General features: G+C 32.0%; 3 protein-coding genes across 3 annotated transcripts in view; 1 reads left to right on the top strand and 2 right to left on the bottom strand.

The window, feature by feature from the left end:
• The window catches only part of LOC130900481 (semaphorin-2A), a 1226238-nt gene that overhangs the window by 460991 nt on the left and 745859 nt on the right, over window positions 1-19388 (top strand). The gene's annotated exons all lie outside the window — the stretch shown is intronic.
• On the bottom strand, window positions 1889-4446 carry LOC130900484 (probable 3-hydroxyacyl-CoA dehydrogenase B0272.3). Its single transcript, XM_057811127.1, has 3 exons — window positions 3742-4446; window positions 2273-2849; window positions 1889-2177 (listed from the first exon to the last, which is right to left on the bottom strand). Exons 1-3 carry the CDS (start codon window positions 3826-3828, stop codon window positions 1939-1941), a joined length of 903 nt encoding a protein of 300 aa, XP_057667110.1. The 5' UTR covers window positions 3829-4446; the 3' UTR covers window positions 1889-1938.
• On the bottom strand, window positions 4662-18737 carry LOC130900483 (probable 3-hydroxyacyl-CoA dehydrogenase B0272.3). The gene is made up of 3 exons (XM_057811125.1): window positions 18452-18737; window positions 14224-14800; window positions 4662-4988 (listed from the first exon to the last, which is right to left on the bottom strand). Exons 1-3 carry the CDS (start codon window positions 18563-18565, stop codon window positions 4750-4752), a joined length of 930 nt encoding a protein of 309 aa, XP_057667108.1. The 5' UTR covers window positions 18566-18737; the 3' UTR covers window positions 4662-4749.

The following is a 19388-nucleotide window of genomic DNA, read 5'->3' as shown; positions in this document are numbered from 1 at the left end:
AGTCTACTGATACTTCCCATTCATAACATTTTAGATTTTATTTTGACATGTAGACGCTTTCGTGTGTATATTCAAATTGGTTTTTTTTGACTTGTGACTTATGCCACTCACTACATAAGAAAATTGAAATTTGGTTGAAAGATAACTGTGAACTTGACGAGGTCACAAAAAGATTGAATAGTTATTTCAAAATAAGAATGTATGCTGATCTTAGTTAGTATGATGTCACAACGTTGCCAGACTTAGTATATAGTTTGAGGAAACTTAAGTACAACTAATTACAAATTTGATGCCAGAATATCTTTAATGAATCACTCAGCTTAAATTTTGTGAAAATGTGTATTCCATAATCTTAATTGTTTGTGAATCATGCATATGATTTTTCAATTAATAATTATAAAATAAATAATTACATCTATATTGTAGTAATTTTGGTCTAAAGCAGGTTGCGTTATTATGGAAATTCGCAAAAAATTTGTACTTGAGAAAAGCTTCTAAGGAAAAAATGTGAGAAATTCAATAAAGAAGTCTGTCTAAATTGTTAACTCAAGAATTTATTTGTCGACCACCAGCTGATTTTTTTGCTACTGGGTGAAAAAATCAATTTGCTAAAATGTACGGGTTATTTCACACTTATTTTGTCTAAGCACACGACCCATCTCTATTGGCAGAGGAGAGCGAAGTATATTGAAGGAACAACTGAATTGACCGCAGCGCTCGTTGTGGCCAAATTATCGTCAAATATAAGTAAACACGTGAAAATTGAATGAAACAGTTCATAATAGTTACTGTATTCTTAAATGCAAAAGTACAGGCAAAATTTTACATATTTCCAGTAGCTAAGTGGATAAAAGTAATTAATAAATAAATGCAGTGAGGAGAAACCTTATTCTGTAGCGTGCCATTATCAAATTTTTGATTTTATTTCAGACAATCATTTTAGCAATTTTTGTTATTGCAGTTGTTATGCATCAGATTTCTTTATATTTCACTGGTTAACTTCACAGGATTCTAAAACAATTCTTTTGGATTTTTATATATATTTTTAAACCTACTTTTATATCATAATAACTTTTTATCAGTTTTCTAATTTAAAAAACACGATTATAGTGTTTTTAATGCACATCAATTTTCATTTCATTTTTTAAGACTATTTATGATTTATTTAGTTATTTTTATATTTGTTTTTGTTTTTACAAGCTTGTATCTACAAATTGTAACAATTTTTTGACAATAAAGCATTTCTCTCTCTATCTCTCTCTCTCCGTTCTTCCTCAATGGTGATGGAAATGGGACAATAAATCAGTTTATATTTGTTTAAATACCTATACTTATGGTAATTTTTTGAACGAATTCAGTGCAATATTTTTTATTTAGAGACAATAGATTTTTTATTCATTATACAAGTTCTGATTTTAATCTTTAAACTTTATGTTTTTCATGAAAGAAAATGCTGATATTCCTTCCAATTTTTGGATACAACAATAAAAGTGGCTACCTCACTACCTTGTTGATTTGTATGCAAGATCTGCGTTTCCTGCATCTTACCATAACCTAAATATCAATTATTCGTTTTGTTAAACATGTGTTGTTAATTTTTTATTTTATTTGCATCTCCCGCTGATAATTATTTTTGGCTAAGTTACTGGCTCTAGATAGAAACAGAAAACTCATAATTCCAACGTCAATTTTCTAAAAATTTTTATTTCACTTTTTGTCAAATTTAAACTTTGACTGGTGAAAAAAACGTTTCACTTACTCATATTTCCCTCTATGGCATTTAACTGTTAATATAAATACTCAAAATAAATACTAAGTATTTATTTGGTGGAATGTGGAACACATATAATATAATGAGTTCCTCCTATATCTAAAGCAAATAAAACTGTTTTCTTAAAGAAAAATATATTTAAACACATGCAATCAATAAAAAAGTTCCTATTTATTATATTTGTAAAACCCTTCTCCTGTCTTACGACCCAATTTGCCTTGTTTCACCAAGTGTTTCAATTTTTCGGGAGGAGTGAAAAGAGAATTATCAGGGAATTGTTTATGCCATCCTTCTATGATGAATAAAGTTGTGTCCAACCCCGTATAATCCGCGAGTTCTAAAGGACCCATAGGATAACCCGCTCCAAGCTTCATTGCTGTATCTACATCTTGCGGTGAAGCATCTCCTACAACATAGCAGGACGAACTATGAAGTTTGTTAGAACATTGAGTTATGAGGATAGGAGGTATGATATTCAAAAAAGCATACGAATACTCTTACCTCTTTCTACTAACTTAATAGCCTCAGCCAAATAAGGTACCAACAGTCTATTAACTACAAACCCAGGAGTATCTTTACAAGTGATACAGGTTTTTCCAACTGATTTCCCCCATGCCATAAGGGTTTGATAAGTAGTATCACTTGTTTCCGGTATTCTGATAACTTCTAATAATTTCATAACAGCAACTGGATTAAAAAAGTGTAAGCCACCAAACTTGTCTTTTCGTTTTGTAACAGAGGCTATTTCTTTAATAGATAAAGAGCTAGTGTTGGAAGCGAATAAAGTTTTTTGGGGTGCCGCTTCATCCAAACTAGCAAACAATTTATGTTTGGCATCAATATTTTCGACAATAGCTTCAACTACTAAATCTGCATCATCTAAACTTTTTGAAATATCTGGTAAATATTTAATTCTTGATGAGGTGTCCTTTATGAACGTTTCAATTGCAGAAGGATTATCTTTATGAAGTTTTTTGGCAACTCGTGCGAGACTTGATTGAATCGACGCTTCAGATTTTTTGAGGACATCTGCGTTAAGATCGACAAGAGTAACTGATTGACCCGCTTGTGCCGCTATCTACAAGAAAATAATGCTTGTAATTATATGTTTACCAAAATACCATTCCCATTGATTAAATCATCAAGTTATAGGTTGTAATGTGTTACCCCCAATGTGATTGAAATAAATGATTTAAGCTTTTTAAATTTTTTGGATTCATTTCAACACTAAAATCCTACGAGAGAAAAAATTAACATAACACTCGTTATATTCCTTGTATAGAAACATCTATGAAATTGTTATGGATATAAAAATATCTTTTTAAATTAAATTAAAGAGGATCCAAAAATCATTTTTTTTTGTAGCATTTTTTCGGTATTGCCTACTACTCAAATCATAAAAATGTTTTGACTTTCCTAAACATTAAATTTATTCAGCTTTTTGTGATAATACATTGTGACCTTGAAACAAAATAAGTACATATTCCTATATATCCCTAATACTAACCTAATACTAACAAGTCTACTTCTTAATTTGGATGTTTTTTAGTTGATTTAATATTACATTTATTCATAATCTACTACCAAAATAACATTTATTCAAAAAATAATTTTCTAATCTACAAACAAAATTGTATTTTTATATGATCAATCAACGGTTTATTTATTTTTGGTTGTTTCTGCTATTGACTATTCTTAATCTAATCAATTGAAATAATAGTATCTCGGTATATTTAAACAATTTGCGGAAACTTAATTATAGATCAAACCTAACCCCAAATAATTTCTTAGAACTACATATATTCCATGAAATCTAGTTTCAAGTGTATATATGTAGTAACTCGTATTATAAAATATTGTGAATAAAACAGTATGTTAAGCACAATACTAGTTAATACTTATGTATTAACTAGCAACAAGCATTTGTCTTCAAAATGATTATCTACATAAGTAGTATATGAACAACTAACCTGTGCAATTCCTGATCCCATCAAACCACCTCCAATAACTGTTACATTTTTAATTACATTTAAAGAAGATGTAACAGCACTGGCCATTTTTACAATTACAAACAAATCCACACACTTTTATAAACTGGATTGAACAACATGAAACCCAATAATGGTAATGTCCTCAGTTGTAATAATGGTTGCATACGTTTACAACGATTCGTTGGAGTTTGTACTTTGGTACAATGAACCTTGGTGATGAAACGTTACCAGTGGCGTTGATTGAAATAAAATCGAAATCATATAGTTGAAATTTAAATATCTATAAAATATTTTTTTCAATTCAAAATAATCACTTTTACCTTTGAGTTGATTGGAATATGTACGTGAGACAAATGTAACAGTTTTAAACTACATTGAATACAATTTGTGTCTCAGCTAGTAGAAAATAGCAATTAGTATCATATCATAATATCAAACAATGAGTTTAGCGTGATTTCGCATAACTTATTACACGTCCAATTTAGCTGATGGATTTTATGATGTCTTCTTAGTCCTCACAGTGTTAGATACATTTGTTTAATACACGGTTTGATTAGTTTTATCAAACAAAAACATGTGAATCTAACTGAACACACTATTTACACTACACCAAGACTCACTATTACCCTGCTTGACACGCGATTCGTTAACCCAATTATCGTCTTCAGAGAATCAAGGTGAACAGTTTACTTCTGCAGACGATAACTTGGTTATCGAAAAGCGCTTCAGACGGTGTAATGAGTGTTGGTATAGAGGTAGTGTGAAGAGTGTTCAGAATGAATATCACTATCGGTTCTAGAAATTCAGTCTTCGATTCTAATTATTAGTATGTTACTTCGGGTTACTTGTTCATTCCAAATCTTTAAACAGTAATGGTACGGTTGGTAGGTGAAAACTCCTTTTAAATTAAAATATTTTTATTTCTAGCAATGAGCAATATTGCGAAAATTGAACAAAATTTTTACTAAGAAGTTTAACACAAGCCTTTCATTTGGAATATTTATAAAAACCTTCACCACTTTTTCTTCCTAGTTTTCCTTGTTCAACTAGCTTTTTTTGGAGCTCTACAGGTTTAAAAAGTGGGTTATCAGGGAATTTTTTATGCCATCCTTCTAAAATGAAGACACCAGTATCCAGACCCGTATAATCTGCCAATTCTAAAGGTCCCATTGGATATCCGGCTCCTAGCTTCATTGCTATATCAATGTCTTCAGCAGAGGCATCCCCTAGTGAATGTAAAAATTGCGGAATTTAAAAATATATTGAAGAAAGAATGAACATGCTACAGAACATACAATTCTATAGCAAAGTTGATGACAAAAACTGGCACTATATTCAGCATCATTCGACTCATAAACCCAACTTCATTATGGTATTTGTTATGAGATGAAAAAAATTAAAACAGTTAATACAATATTTGTGCAATATTTTGACTAATTAGGGTGCATTCCACTAAGCACTCACGACAATCACGTTCATGAACACGATCGTTCCAGTTCCTCTTAGTCCAGGGTGTTATAATCGTAAACCCAAGTGCAATGGCAAAACAGAAAATGTTTATGTTACAATTTGTGAGTTATTGAATTTTTTTAGTGGAGAGCTTAACTAATTTGAATTAGACTAAAATCAAAATATCTTCTGCGGCCACTGTAAAAAATTTGGTCAAAAGTACTTTTAATATCCCATACCGCATCAAATAATAAAATAGATTCCCATGGTTGCAATCTGCGTTGCTTGAGTTTTGAAAATTCTGCTAATTCTTTCAACGGTCACTTCGATCCACCTTTCGGCAAGGGTCGTCGTGAACGTTAATGATAACTTCATGAGAGACGTTCTCGCTGTGACCACAACGATCGTAGTCGCTATGTGGATTTCCCAAAAAGAGTATTTCAGGCGCCGTTGACGCTTAGTGAGATGCACCTTTAAGTTTCTCATTTTTTATCACTGTTTCATACCAAATAATCTCATTTATAATCTGATGAATGACTGAGCGAAATATACTGTTCTAGTAACTAATTGGTACCTCCATTAATTTTTTAAACTTTGATGAAAATACAGGACCTAGTCCTAACGTAAGAAGAAGATTAATTTTTTATATGTCATCTGTGATCCGATATTATTTTCAAGAATTTAAAAAGGGCAAAAAATCGTACATTCTAATTTTTCAATAAAACCATTGAATGTTGGATATTAAGGAAGTAACGGGGAAAGAAACAATTCAGGTAGAATTGAGAAAGAAAGAAGAACAAGACCACACTTCTATTAATGTTTTTACATTGCATTCGTTCTCTACTTTGTCTAGTGAACAAATGGTTTTTAGGCCAAATTTCATTTCATTCATCAAGATTTTCTTCAAGAGTAATACGAATAGTCTCTTTCAACGCCATATTAAAAGAAAGTTTTTCTTTTGCCTAAAAATAAGCTTTTGTTGCTTTTATTGCGCATTAACACGTTCAAAAGCCTACTGAATTATCAATCTCTTTTCATTGTGAAGAATTTATTTGCAATGAAGCTCTTTTAACTCAAACGTTCATGTCAAATAGTACTAACACTTCACAAAAATAAAGTCGCGAAGCCTATTATCTCTTTGTGGTTTCCTATAGAGATTTTCTGACCTTCACTATAATATTTTTTAAATCAATAATTATTGGTCTAAAGTTAAAAGTAAACTTTAATCAAAAAGAGGATTTCTATTTTTCCAATGCAAACTCGGAGAATGTCTACTTTAAAATTTTAACAAACAAAAGAGGATTATCTAAAAATGTATGTTATTCAAAGGCAAATATGAAAAAGTGATTTGTAGTATTCCTTAACTGTTAAGCCAAAGACATATTGATCGAAGTTTAGAAACTTGGTTTGTTGTGCTTCTTCACACCTATGCGGTATAGAGAAACCAATCAATTCATTAAAATGGCAATGATGCAAAAAATTATTTTGTCTTTTATTATCCAATTAGATTAGCAAAGGTTTATTTTATTCACGTTTTAATTATTTTTTTTTGTTGACAAAATAGTCTTGATTTTAGGTTTCTTTTAATTATTAATGGTTCATTTGATGGATATTTTCCTCAGGTTATGGCCCTACATCGATCTTTAGAAAAATGTTTTTACCAAAAATATATGGTATAAAAATTAAAAAATTAAATTATTTACTGACATCATAGATATTGCTTTTTCAACACTCCAAAATAATATGTAGAGTATCTAATAGCTTAAACGGGTTTCTGAAATGATTTCGGATAGAAATTACTTATTATGTGTCCTCTTTTGTTTGGCCTATTAAGACTTGTCAAGTTTACTGAGGGTTTGTTGACACTATCAGTGCCAGATACACAGTTTAACGAAACGTTGAGCAGACTAAAAACTTTATGGCCAATTAGTCCAACAAACCAGATAAGTAAAAGTTCCCAAACAAGACAAGACTTTTCAAGGAGTAAGGGAGAAATAAATAGAAACTCAAATGAATACTCCATTGACTTGTTATTTACTTAGATTGAAATAACACAATATCTAGGTAGGTTACGTATATAGATAAAGGTTTACATTAGGAAAATAGAGAACCCGAATAAACTCAGAAGCACTATTAAAGTAATAAATAATCGTACCTACAGGGTGTTTCTATATGCGACCGACAAAGCTCTACAACAGAGAAATCTCAATAGATGATTCATTTTGATATAGGAATACGAACCCTTACGGGGCCTAGTTCCTGAGATATAGGGTGTTCAAAATTTTAAATCAAAATAGAAAATTGCCATAAATAAAAAACGCCTTTTACACTTTCGCGGACAAAGCGGCATTTGACGCTCTTAATACAAGGACAAAGCAGCATATGCCGACCAAATAGGAAATATGAAAAAGAAATAAGAATGTCTACGTTTCAAAGTATACTAATAGGACGGAAGTTTTGGCAATTACTACTAAATATCATCCTCTGTTAGTAACTGTTCAAAACAGGTATGGACAAGATAAAGTTCGATAAAAAACAAAATTTTTTACAGTTTCGGGAAAATGTCATAAAACACTACCTAGGCATTTCCAATACAAATTTTGATGGCAGAAATTTTGTTCGTTCTGGGCCCATTCGTGGAGGAAAAAAGAAGACGCAATGATGAGCCGCTTTCCCAAGAAAGGATGGATGAGCATCTTGCCCATCAGCCCATGCATTTTCTAGATACAATTCCTGATGCTAAGGATCCTCAAGAGCGGCAAAAAACGAAAAGAGACCAAGTTCTTATGAAACCCCCCCCCTCCCCCCCAAAAAGCTTCCTCTACCATACCGGAATACCATGAGTCGAAGAATTAGTTACTGCCTTTATATTTCCATTTACATTGCAATAAATAAGGTCTTTTTGTACAAATTATGGACGGCTTACGCTGTCTTTGTCCCAATGATATTTGGCGCTGATTGTTTTTTTGAAAAATTTATCTCTACCATTTTTGCATTATAAATGTATTTTTAAAATTATTCTAGTTTTTCTAATTCATCAAATATTGTAATGCGTTCCTTGCATCCATCATTTTTCGCCCGTGTTCGCGAACGTGTTAATTTTTTTTTAAATTTGGTGACCAATATGCTCATTAATTTAACCAGTGGCGCGCTGTCAAGTTAGTTGTCACTTTTATCCCTCCATGTTTTACGCCACTGAAGCGATTTTTTATGTTTTAAATTGCCTGATCATTTTTAGTTTAAAAACTAATAACCTTTTATGGAGCAAAAAAAACGGTGTTATATAAATTTGCCTCTTAACAAGTCTGCAAGCACGCAAGTAATTTACAAATTAATTAATTATTCATTTAATTTCGAATAATGATTAAGCGTAAGTAGTTCAAAACAAATAAAAATTATACATAATTTCAATTTCACGTTTTTCAATAATTAGATAATTTGTAAATTACTTATGTGCTTGCAGATTTCTACACCATTCATTTTATCTCCATAAAAAGTTATTAGTTTTTAGATTAAAAATAATCAGGCAATTTAAAACAAAAAAATTTGCTTCAGTGGCGTAAAGCATAGAGGGATAAAAGTGACAACTAACATGACAGCGCGCCACTGGTTAAATTTTTCCAAAGATTGGTCACCAAATTTGAAAAAAAAATTTAAAGGCGTTCTTGATTTATGGTAAGTATACACCCTATATATTTATAATAGACTGTGCTTAAAAAGTGGAATATATATATATATATATATATATATATATATATATATATATATATATATATATATACAGTCGAACTCCAATAATTCGAACTGCAAGGGACCGTAGCAAAAGTTCGAATTATCGAGGTGTTCGAATTATCGGAGTTGTGCACATTTACATACATATATGTATGCATTTCGATGCATCTTTCCATTTTATAAATAAATAAATATGTTATGGGTATATAACATGTTTATTTATTTATTTATTTATTTAAAATAATAATTTGTATACGTTTGAAGAATTTTTGGTCCTAAAAAGGACCGATTATTTATCTTAAAATAAAAAAAATACATATATTTATTTTTTTGTAAAGAAATCAGCTATGCTAGATTGCTTCATGCTGACGATTTTTTCCTTTGAAGCAAATCGAGTGATTCGACAAAATATCGTCGTCTTACCTAGAATCTGAAGATTCGAATTTTTCAATTTTTTTCAACACTAACAGTTCGAATTTTTTAATACCTTTGTACATACATAATTTATACAAGAAAAATTCGAATTTTTCAATTATTCGAACATCAAAAATTCGAACTTTTCGAACTAATTAACACAGAAAATACGAATTTTTTGATAATTCGAACTTCAAAAGTTCGAATTATCGAGGTTTTTTTACATGTGTTAGTAATAGGAATGTCAAGGGACCGACGCAAAAGTTCGAATTAACGAGGAATTCGAATTATCGGTGTTCGAATTATCGGAGTTCGACTGTATATATATATATATATATATATATATATATCTGTTTAAGATACAATTCTTATTTTCGTCTCTCGAGCAATTGCTATGGGTCCGATTTGGTTCAAAATTAGCATACATGACTTTTTTAGCGGCGGATTGATGTTATTAGAGTTTGGTTAAAAACAAATGAATATTTCGAGGGGTGCAATGCAAAAAAGTGGTTTTTGACCTTTGCTCACCTCTGCACCTCAAACGAAAAGCGACTGAAAAATGAAATTTCACATGTAGGTTCAATTAGTTGCGAGATGATTTCCTGTCTAAGGTCGAAACTTTCCATCTCCACCCCTCTCCATTTTATGGTTATTTTTGTTATATTTTTTGGCCAGAAAAAGTTTAACTAAAGGGTTCGAACTTCGCACGCAAGTAGGGGTGATGTTGAAAGTTTTCTTCTTCAGTTCTTCTTTCACAAAACGCCCGAAATCATTTTGATCGTTGTAATTGTTGAACTGGACCGCCTCCTATTTAATGAATAATACGAGTATGATCTTTGCTAGGGTGATTTTTTTTACTTCCCATTTTCGAAATTTCTTGTCACTATGACAATTTTTTCTTTGTTGTCAATTGGAATTTAACAAGAGGATTCGAGACCCCCGCGTCTATTGAAATTATGAATTTTCATTCGAGAGAGAGAGTTAACTTGTGAAATGAAAAGTTATTGAGGAATAGCAAATTTTTCATATAAAGAAATAAGATTGAGAATTGATATCATTTCCAAGAAATTCATTTTATCGAAAGATTTGTTTGTGTATTAGCTAAATTCTTCATTCGACGAAAAATTCGACTTTCGTGATGGAGCTCTGCTGCTCACGGCTTTTTTTCTTCTTTGAGAGTTTTCAGCCTGAAGATTTTTATAGTACATTCGTTTGGAGATTTGTATTTGGCCATTTCATGCGAAGCGACTTTGTTTAAGTAAAAGCAATGAAAATAAGAGTTATTGGAGTTATTGTTTACAATATCTACTTCCTGACAAAAAGTATGGTAGGTGGATAAACTAACTAATTTACTCTAAATGTGTCTTGGTCCGTAAGCTGTTATCGACAGAGCAGCAAAAACAGTAGAAATAATTTGGCACCAACCAAAACTCTCAATTCAGTGATATTTAAAGGTACAGATTGAATTTCATATGTAACAATAGTTGTGCTTTAACATTTTACTATTTATCGGGTAGTTTCTGGATTGTTAAATTTTCACGAAGAAAGTTTTGTGAAACCGGAACAATATTTAGACGGTGCAATATCTGGACTACACGGTGAGTGCTGTTTTAAATTTGATTGTTGTTAAGTTGACAATGTGTCTTTTACTTAAAATTATATTTAAGATTTAACAATGATTTTATTCTCTCAAAACCATTTTATAACTGAACTAATATGAAATAAAAAATCTGTGTTCAACTACTGTCGATAAAAAAGACTAGACTAGTTCTTGTCTTCGCACGGTTATACTATTGTCCTCGATGTTGCCAGAATTTATGCGTTTTCTGTTGAACAGTACGATTTCATATCAAGTACATCACAATTTCCCAACCAAGTTGGACAATTCTTGCTCGACCCTTTGAGCAGTTTCCAAAATTTTATTTTATACAATTCTTTTTCATTTCACCACGATCTCGTTATATTATATATCGCAGATTTTCTTGTAGTGAATTCATGTGGCACATCGAGTTTATTTGTATATCCAGACTTTTTTAAATGATTTCAAATTATTTAATAGCTGTCTAAGCTATTAAATGTTTACTTGTGTCTATTTATCTCGATCAGTTGCAAATTTGACCAAATGCATGTTATGATTTCTTGATACTCACCCTAACAGGTTCACTGCAATTTGTGACGGATTCCTCAGTATTTCCTTTAGTAAAACAGCATCACTTGGCGTATTTCTTCATAAATTTGACTCAATTTGAAACGTTTATAATTTTTAACATAGTCTCACAAAATTTCACAGAAATGTAAACTCAAATACCTTCTATAAGACATGCAACAAGTTGGCGTTAAAAGTGTTAGTACTTTTTGATATACGACCACAAACACCTTTTACTATGAAAATAGGAAAACACTTCTTAGAGAGTATAGTTCTTCCAATATCAATTACAGAAGACAATTATGCGAGAGTCAATCAATATTTAATAAATACGCACGGCACTCATACCAAATGAAGTAATGAAAAATAATGTTTACTCCCCGTATAAAATTCAGTAAATATCTAAAATATCCGTCAGTCCACGTGGACTCATCATCTCCACTTTTTACCAATAAAAACATCGAATTGTAAACATAAATGCATTTCTATTGGCCAAAGCTGTCGGAAGGTATGTGTACAGAATTTCTTCGAAATATTCCTGTTAGAGATTAGCTTCACTTGGTAAAATTTATTCAATGGCGTTCTTTAGACCATTGGCGAATGAGGACAATGAAATTGCACAGTGTAGTGAGAATAAAGAGAGGAATGAATTTAATAATAAAGACTTAGATACACAAACACAGCAAGTCATTTTAAATATATTCGAATGTTTAAAAAGGGAAAATATTCATCAATCAGATAATGCAATCACAATTAGAAAATTGTTGAATTAACTAGAGTAAATAAATTTTCTATTTATCAAGTAGTTACGAAAGGGGTTACTGTGGATCATTCACAGAACCGAAAAACATGTAAAGAAAAACTGAAATCAGTTGACAAAGCTAGTCTAGAATTTATTCGTATAATTTATAGATTAAATACGGAGAACAGGGTTGGGACATCAGAAGTAATAGAGCAAAAAGAACCAGTTTAGAAACATTGCGTCAAGTTTTGTCAGCATGTGGTTTTAAATACAAAAAACAAGATTATTTGCGTCAGATAAAAAACTACCAAGTAAATTTCGGTTGAGTTAATAATAGTAAAACATGCTGTTTGAATGGGCCATGCTCTAAAATGGAACGCATTACAATAGTACACGCTGGAAGCAAAGACAGTTTGGTGCCTAATGCTTTATAAAATCTGCTAAAGGAATTAAAAACTGCGTAGCTGATTATCATGAAGATAGGAGAGCAGAATTATTTGGAAAGTGGTTCAATGAACAGATTTTACCACATTCTACCACATCAGTAATCGTTATGGACAACACATTCTACCACTCCTCAAGATACCAAATAGTAGTTGTAACGAAGCTCAAATTTTAGCATTTGTGTCTGAAAAAAATTTTCCTATTCCTGTCAGTGATCGTCATAAAGGCGCAACAAACAAAGATTTGCTTACTGTTATTGAAGGTCAAAAGTTAGAGAAAAATTAATATATTGATAAACTGTGCAAAGAACAGGGTCATACTCTTCTTAGACTACTTCCTTACTATTGCATATTTAACAATGTAAAATCATAATTCCGAAATTGTTATTAGTCTCCAGAACTAACTAAAGAAGTTATTGAACTGCCAAGAGCTTTGAAAATACTGTGTTGAACATGTTATCAAAGAAGAAGATGAGTATGTGGTATAACCCTCTTTACAACCCTTCATAATTCAATCAAATGATGATGAGTTCAGACGATTCTGATTACCATTATTATTTATTAGATATTTTGGAGTTTTTTTGTTTTATTTACAAAGAATTTATTTTCCTTCATGGTTTTTGCTTTGAAATTTCGTTTTCCAGATAAAAAAACGAATGGGACAAAAAAGGGCTCAGTTCACTTCTGGTACCCTGTTTAAACCAAACTACCTTACAGGCAGGTACATTTTATTCATCTATTTACGTTTTATAATTTAATATTCAGTTGTAGGAAGTTTTCACGAGGTATAATAATGATTTTTTCTAAGTTCCAAGTAGGTTCGCTTTTAAGTGCATCTGTCTAAATAACGGCTTATAAAGCCGTCCAATTTATAATGATTCAATTGCTTTTCTAACGAATACTTTTCGCATAAGATATACATATTTTTAAAAGTATTTATAAAAATAATAAATTTATAAAATGGAGTATCTATGCCTATGGTAGATCAAACAAAATTGTCGGCAAGGGTTTTTATAATCTGCAATTGATATTGGAAGAACTATAGCACCCTGTGGCACTTCATTATTGTTGCTTCCGGTCAGGTAATTTGCTTCGACTGCTAACTTCGAATGGACTATAAAACTTATCATAAGCATTTGAATATTTCTGGCAAGACAAACACTTGAATTGTTTCTCCAAACATACTACGAGTGCGAGTGTTTGTGGAATAAAAAATGCAGTGATTATAATAGCAAACTTAAAGAATGGGTAAAGCGCATTCCTCAATAATCAAGGATTTATATTTGCCTGAGAACTGCCTCAGATATAAATAAGAATACGATTTTAAATCGTCTAGAATTTACGTGGAGAAAGTCAGTGTTCAAATGAGAATCACAATTAGTCCCTTGTATCTTTCTGCAAATACAAAAGTAAAATAATACCTTCAATCTATTTCCAGAAGTAAGATGAAAATTAATCCATTTTTTATGGAGCTCAATAAACCAAAAAACAAAATGATAGAAGTTATCATGTTTATTGGATAAATGTATACTTACCTCTCTCCAACATTCGAACAGCTTCGGCAATGTAAGGAACTAATAATCTGTTGACAACAAATCCGGGAGTATCTTTGCAAGTAATACATGTTTTTCCTATAGATTTTCCCCACGCCATCATGGAATTATACGTTTCATCACTGGTTTCAGGTATTCTGATAACTTCTAACAATTTCATCACTGGTACTGGATTGAAAAAGTGTAAACCACCAAATTTGTCTTTCCTTTTTGTAACAGAAGCTATTTCAGCGATCGAAAGAGAGCTAGTATTTGAGGCAAACAAAGTGTTCTTAGGAGCGGCTTGATCTAAAACCTTGAATAGTTTATGTTTGATCTCAATATTCTCGATTATAGCTTCAATGATAAGATCTGCATTTTCAACGCTTTTTTCGGTATCATGTACATATTTGATACGCGACAAAACTCCTTCGGATAATTGTTTAGCTGCAGTTGGGTCATCTTTATGCAATTTCTTAGCCACACGTGCTATACTTGTTTGAATGGCAGTTTCAGATTTTTTGAGTATCTCGTTGCTCACGTCCACTAAGGTTACGCTTTGACCAGCTTGAGCCGTTACCTTAAAATTTACAAAATATAATCTTGATGTTATAATTATTAACATAGCAATAATAGACATATAAGTTGTAACCATAGATTATCTACTTAATCAATAAAGTGTTAGATGAACTGTTTTGATAATAGACTGAGATTAATTGATATAAAATTTGGACATAAAATACAATTGTGCTAGGGTCCACTGTAATATATACAGTGTCTGTTGCGCAATGCATAATTATTTGTTTTTTGGTTAAAGATGATGTAAAATCTGCGGAAATTTATCGAAATTCGAGTGCCTCTCCAAGACTCAAGTGTTTGAATGGTGTTCCGCTTTCCGAAAAGGCCACGAAGTGGGGATAAAATTGCCACAGGCGCGGCGCCCAGAATAATTGTTACCGATGAAAACGTCAGTGCTGCAGAGAAGCTCATTTTGAGAGATTGCCGCAGTAGTGTACAGGATATAACTGAAGAATTGGGCATTACCTTATGTACGCTTAGGTAGTATTCAGCAAATAATTCAATTCATTAACGGCTACCGCAAAATTTCAGCCAAATGTGTGCCAAGACTTCTGAATTTTGAGCAGAAATTCACACGCTGTAAAGTTTGCAAGCGTCAATTTATAGAACCGAATATTCACCACATACGAGACTTGGGTACACCACTATATTCCGGAGAGTAAACGCACGTCTATGAGGAGAAAGATGAAAGCCCGCCAGTTACAGCAAAGGTTGCACTCTCAGCGTGGAAAGTGTTGTGTAACGTGTTTTGGGTCATAAAAAGGAGTAATTATAGTCGATTTTCTAAGTGTACAACGAACTGTTGCCGCGCAGTATTATAGTAACCTCTAAAAACACTGAAAAATGCATGTAGATCAAAACGACGCGATATATCAATCCTATTGTAACAGTAAAACACACGTTTCCGTTTTCAAACATTGACCAACTTTTATTATCTTCAATGTAAATACATAAAGGCACAATCCTTAACAGAGAAAAGGAAATAAATTATGTAAAACAGGTGGCTATTAGCAAAAAATCATTCAGTGGTGCTACTTATATACATATTTCGGGGTGAATTCAAAAAATCCTCGCTACGATATCGCTGCAAGACAACGTCAGACCGCATACAGCTCGGCATACGATAAAAACATTGAACGAATCGGGCTGGAAAACACTGAAACATCCTGCTCATAGTCTCGATTTGTGGCGACCATTATTGATATGGTTCATTGAAAGAGGCATTTGGCGGACTGCGATTTGAAAACAATGCGGAGGTAAAATCCTTCGTGCGCGAATAGTTACGTGACAAGCCAACAGATTTTTACGGAAAATGCGTCCGAAAGCTTCTGGAGAGGTGGCAAAAGTGTGTAGAGTGTGACGGAAACTATGAAAAATTTCAATTATGTAACTTGAAAATAAAATATTTTATAGCAAAATTTAAATATTTATGGTGTGATTGTAAAGAGTAATGATTTATTTTGTGAGTGAGAAAGTTTGTGGAGTGGAGTGATCGTGCCCTATTTCGATGATAATATAGGGGAATTTGAAATGATATTAAACTTCAAAATATATTTTAATAATCAATCATAATACTGTGTTTAAAATATTTTTAATACGCTTAAAATATTTTTAACCCACTTCAGCAAGAAAAATCACTTGTACGACTATTGGCTGTCATTAAAAGTGTTACTTCTAATGGCAGTTGTACAAAGATACCTTTTCAGTCATATTAATTTTATTTGGATTCCCATAATAGTGAAATGATATGAATAAAATTAAGTTGACAAATAATCAGTTAAGATTTATGAATCGGCCTCCAGTGAGTTATCTAGAAGTGACTTTTTGAAATTTTCGTGTCAGTTTGTTTGCAACATACTTGTGTTCATGTTGGATTGAATTGTGCAGATGGCTAACATACGTCCTCTACCACAATCTTGATAAATTGTGCTGTAATCTAACTACTCTGATCGTGTCCAGGCACACCATACTCTTTATACTGATCCCTTCATGTAATTTTTCGTTTTGGGATTTTCCACGCCCGGTCTATTGAACCTGAGCCCGCATAGTGCTTCACAGTAATACCAGGTTTTTTGTTCCCATTGATACATACAATTGCTTTCATTTCTACCAAATTGGGGACTCTTCATACATCCAATTTTTGATTGATGCTTCAAACAAGGACGCGATTTATATAAACGGTCTACTCCTATCGTGACTAAAATGTCGGCCTCTTTATTTCCCAGGTGGTCTGGCATTCAGGCTATGGTATTTCTATATCTTCTTGGAAACCACGTAAATAATCCCTTAACTATTTAGATTTTATATTGTGGGAACTGATTACCTTGAAATTATATCCAGTTCATCATGTTTTTTCATTTTTGGTAATGTAGTGACTCTAATCTTTAACTGGTCTGTGAAACAACACCATGAGTTTTTTTGTTAGTTGTAATTTGTTAGTTACAGATAGAATAAGGTGGTTGATGAACTTTTCGGCTTATTTGAAATCCAATTTTCGTGTTGCGTCACACGACTGCATAGATGTTTTGAGACAAGTACTTGTTGCATAAGTCAGATCTTTTATAGCTAACAATTTTGAACAGTTACTAAAGAATACACCAATACTTTGAAAACGATTTATAAGAATTCGTTTTTGAAACCACAATTAAATGTGAACTTGTATATACATTTATATATATATATTAATCGGGTTAAAACGTTCTTCGCCGTCTTCCGATTCCCAGTTTCCATTTTTTTCGATCTTCCCAAAGATCTTCTTCCAATCCTCTCTCTCGAATATCCTTCTCGATACCTTTCCTCGAGGTTAATCTTGGTCTTCCTCTTTTTCTTCTTCCTTGTGGTGCCCAATTTAAAATTTGTTTGGGTATGCGGTCTTCAGGCATTCTTTGGACATGTCCGTACCATCTTAACTGATTCACCCTAATGTCTTCCGTAATCGTATGTTGCACTTTCATGATCTCCCTGATTCTGTCGTTTCTTATTTTTTCCAGTCTTGATATTCCTGCCGCGCGTCTCCAATAATCCATTTCTGTGGCTTCAAGCATTTTGACTGTTTTTTCTTTTAGAGGCCAGATTTCGCTACTATATGTTGTTATACTTTTTATTATGCTATTGTATATTCGATGTTTGTTTTCCTTGGATATTGGTTTGTCCCACAATACACTATTTAGTTGTCTTATTGCTTGTCTTCCTTGGTTATTTCTTTGTGTTATTGCTTCATCTAATCTTCCATCATTAGTGATGATCATGCCTAGGTATTTGTATTTTGTACAATGACTTATTTTTTGTTGTGTTTCTTTCTCTGTTGTATACATTTAATTTCTCAATTAAACTAGTGTAACCTCAAATAAAACTGAATAATTTTGCATTAGAAAATTTTAGCGCGGGTCAAAAGTATATGAGATTATATAACTTTAGTTATGATCCAGATCAATTTACAAGTAAGAGGTGTATTATAAGAAATAGCTGTCGGCATCAAATACAAGCCCAAATAATATTATTTTGTTATTTGCTGAGAAGAATGAAACCACTAATAACAGAATACGCTCTAATAATAAAATAAACTGTTCAACTCGGTTTAAGAAACATCAATTTTTGTTAAAAAAAGATCTTAGATCGAAAAAATAGCTATTACTACCAAATGGCTACCTACTTGTGCAATTCCGGAACCCATCAAACCTCCGCCTATGATTGTTACATTTTGTATTGCATGTTTAGCGACATTGGTCGAAAAACTTCTCTTTAACATATTACCTATAGTTGCCATTTTTCACTTAATGAATTGATCTACACCGCTCCCGTAAATAACTCACGTTTTTTGAAATATTTTATACTTTGGAATTAGATAAAATATTATCAGATGTTGTTTATCAATTTTTTTGTTGGTTAACCTTCAAAACAACTCGGTAACACTGAGAATACTAAAACAGTTCGGCGAATGAATATACACTTAATTCGGTGTTGCCGGCTCGAATAATAAACTTTATGGAAGGTATATTTACTGAAATTTCATAATAATGGAGATATATTCAGATCAACACTTTTTTGTGACATATATATATAGTGCTTCTAAATGCTCGAATTAGCAAAACAAAATTCAAAGTAATGAGCATTATTTTTTATAAATATATTAGGCTGCTTCACGATGTTCCCGAAGCGTAAATTATCAACATACTACCTTCATATTCTTACTGAGCCGAACTTTTCCTATCAAAAGGTTTCTAGCCAAGTTCAGCATCTCATTTATACACCATTCTCCTTATTCACCGGATCTTGCGCTGTGCGATTTCTATTTGTCTCCTAACATAAAATCAACAAGCTTTAAAACTGTGAAAGTGGCACGCGGCACAATCATTTATCTTCATGTCACATGGTAACCTATTATGTATATTTATGTATCATTCTAGAAACCGTCTCGATTCGCTGAAGTCTGTCTACAATAGAAGCCCGAATTAGAAAGAGTCACATCTCAGTAACTAACAGAATGAATTGTGTAGAGCAAACACATGTAGATTAAATAATTGCGTTTGAAAAACTTGAGCTCAAATTTACAAAAATTTGGTGGATACTTTAAGGTAATCTGCAATATC

The sequence above is a fragment of the Diorhabda carinulata genome, chromosome X (assembly GCF_026250575.1).
Source record: "Diorhabda carinulata isolate Delta chromosome X, icDioCari1.1, whole genome shotgun sequence".
Taxonomy (NCBI): domain Eukaryota; kingdom Metazoa; phylum Arthropoda; class Insecta; order Coleoptera; family Chrysomelidae; genus Diorhabda; species Diorhabda carinulata.
Note: the sequence above shows the minus strand (reverse complement) of the source record. Positions and strands in the feature narration are given on the sequence as shown.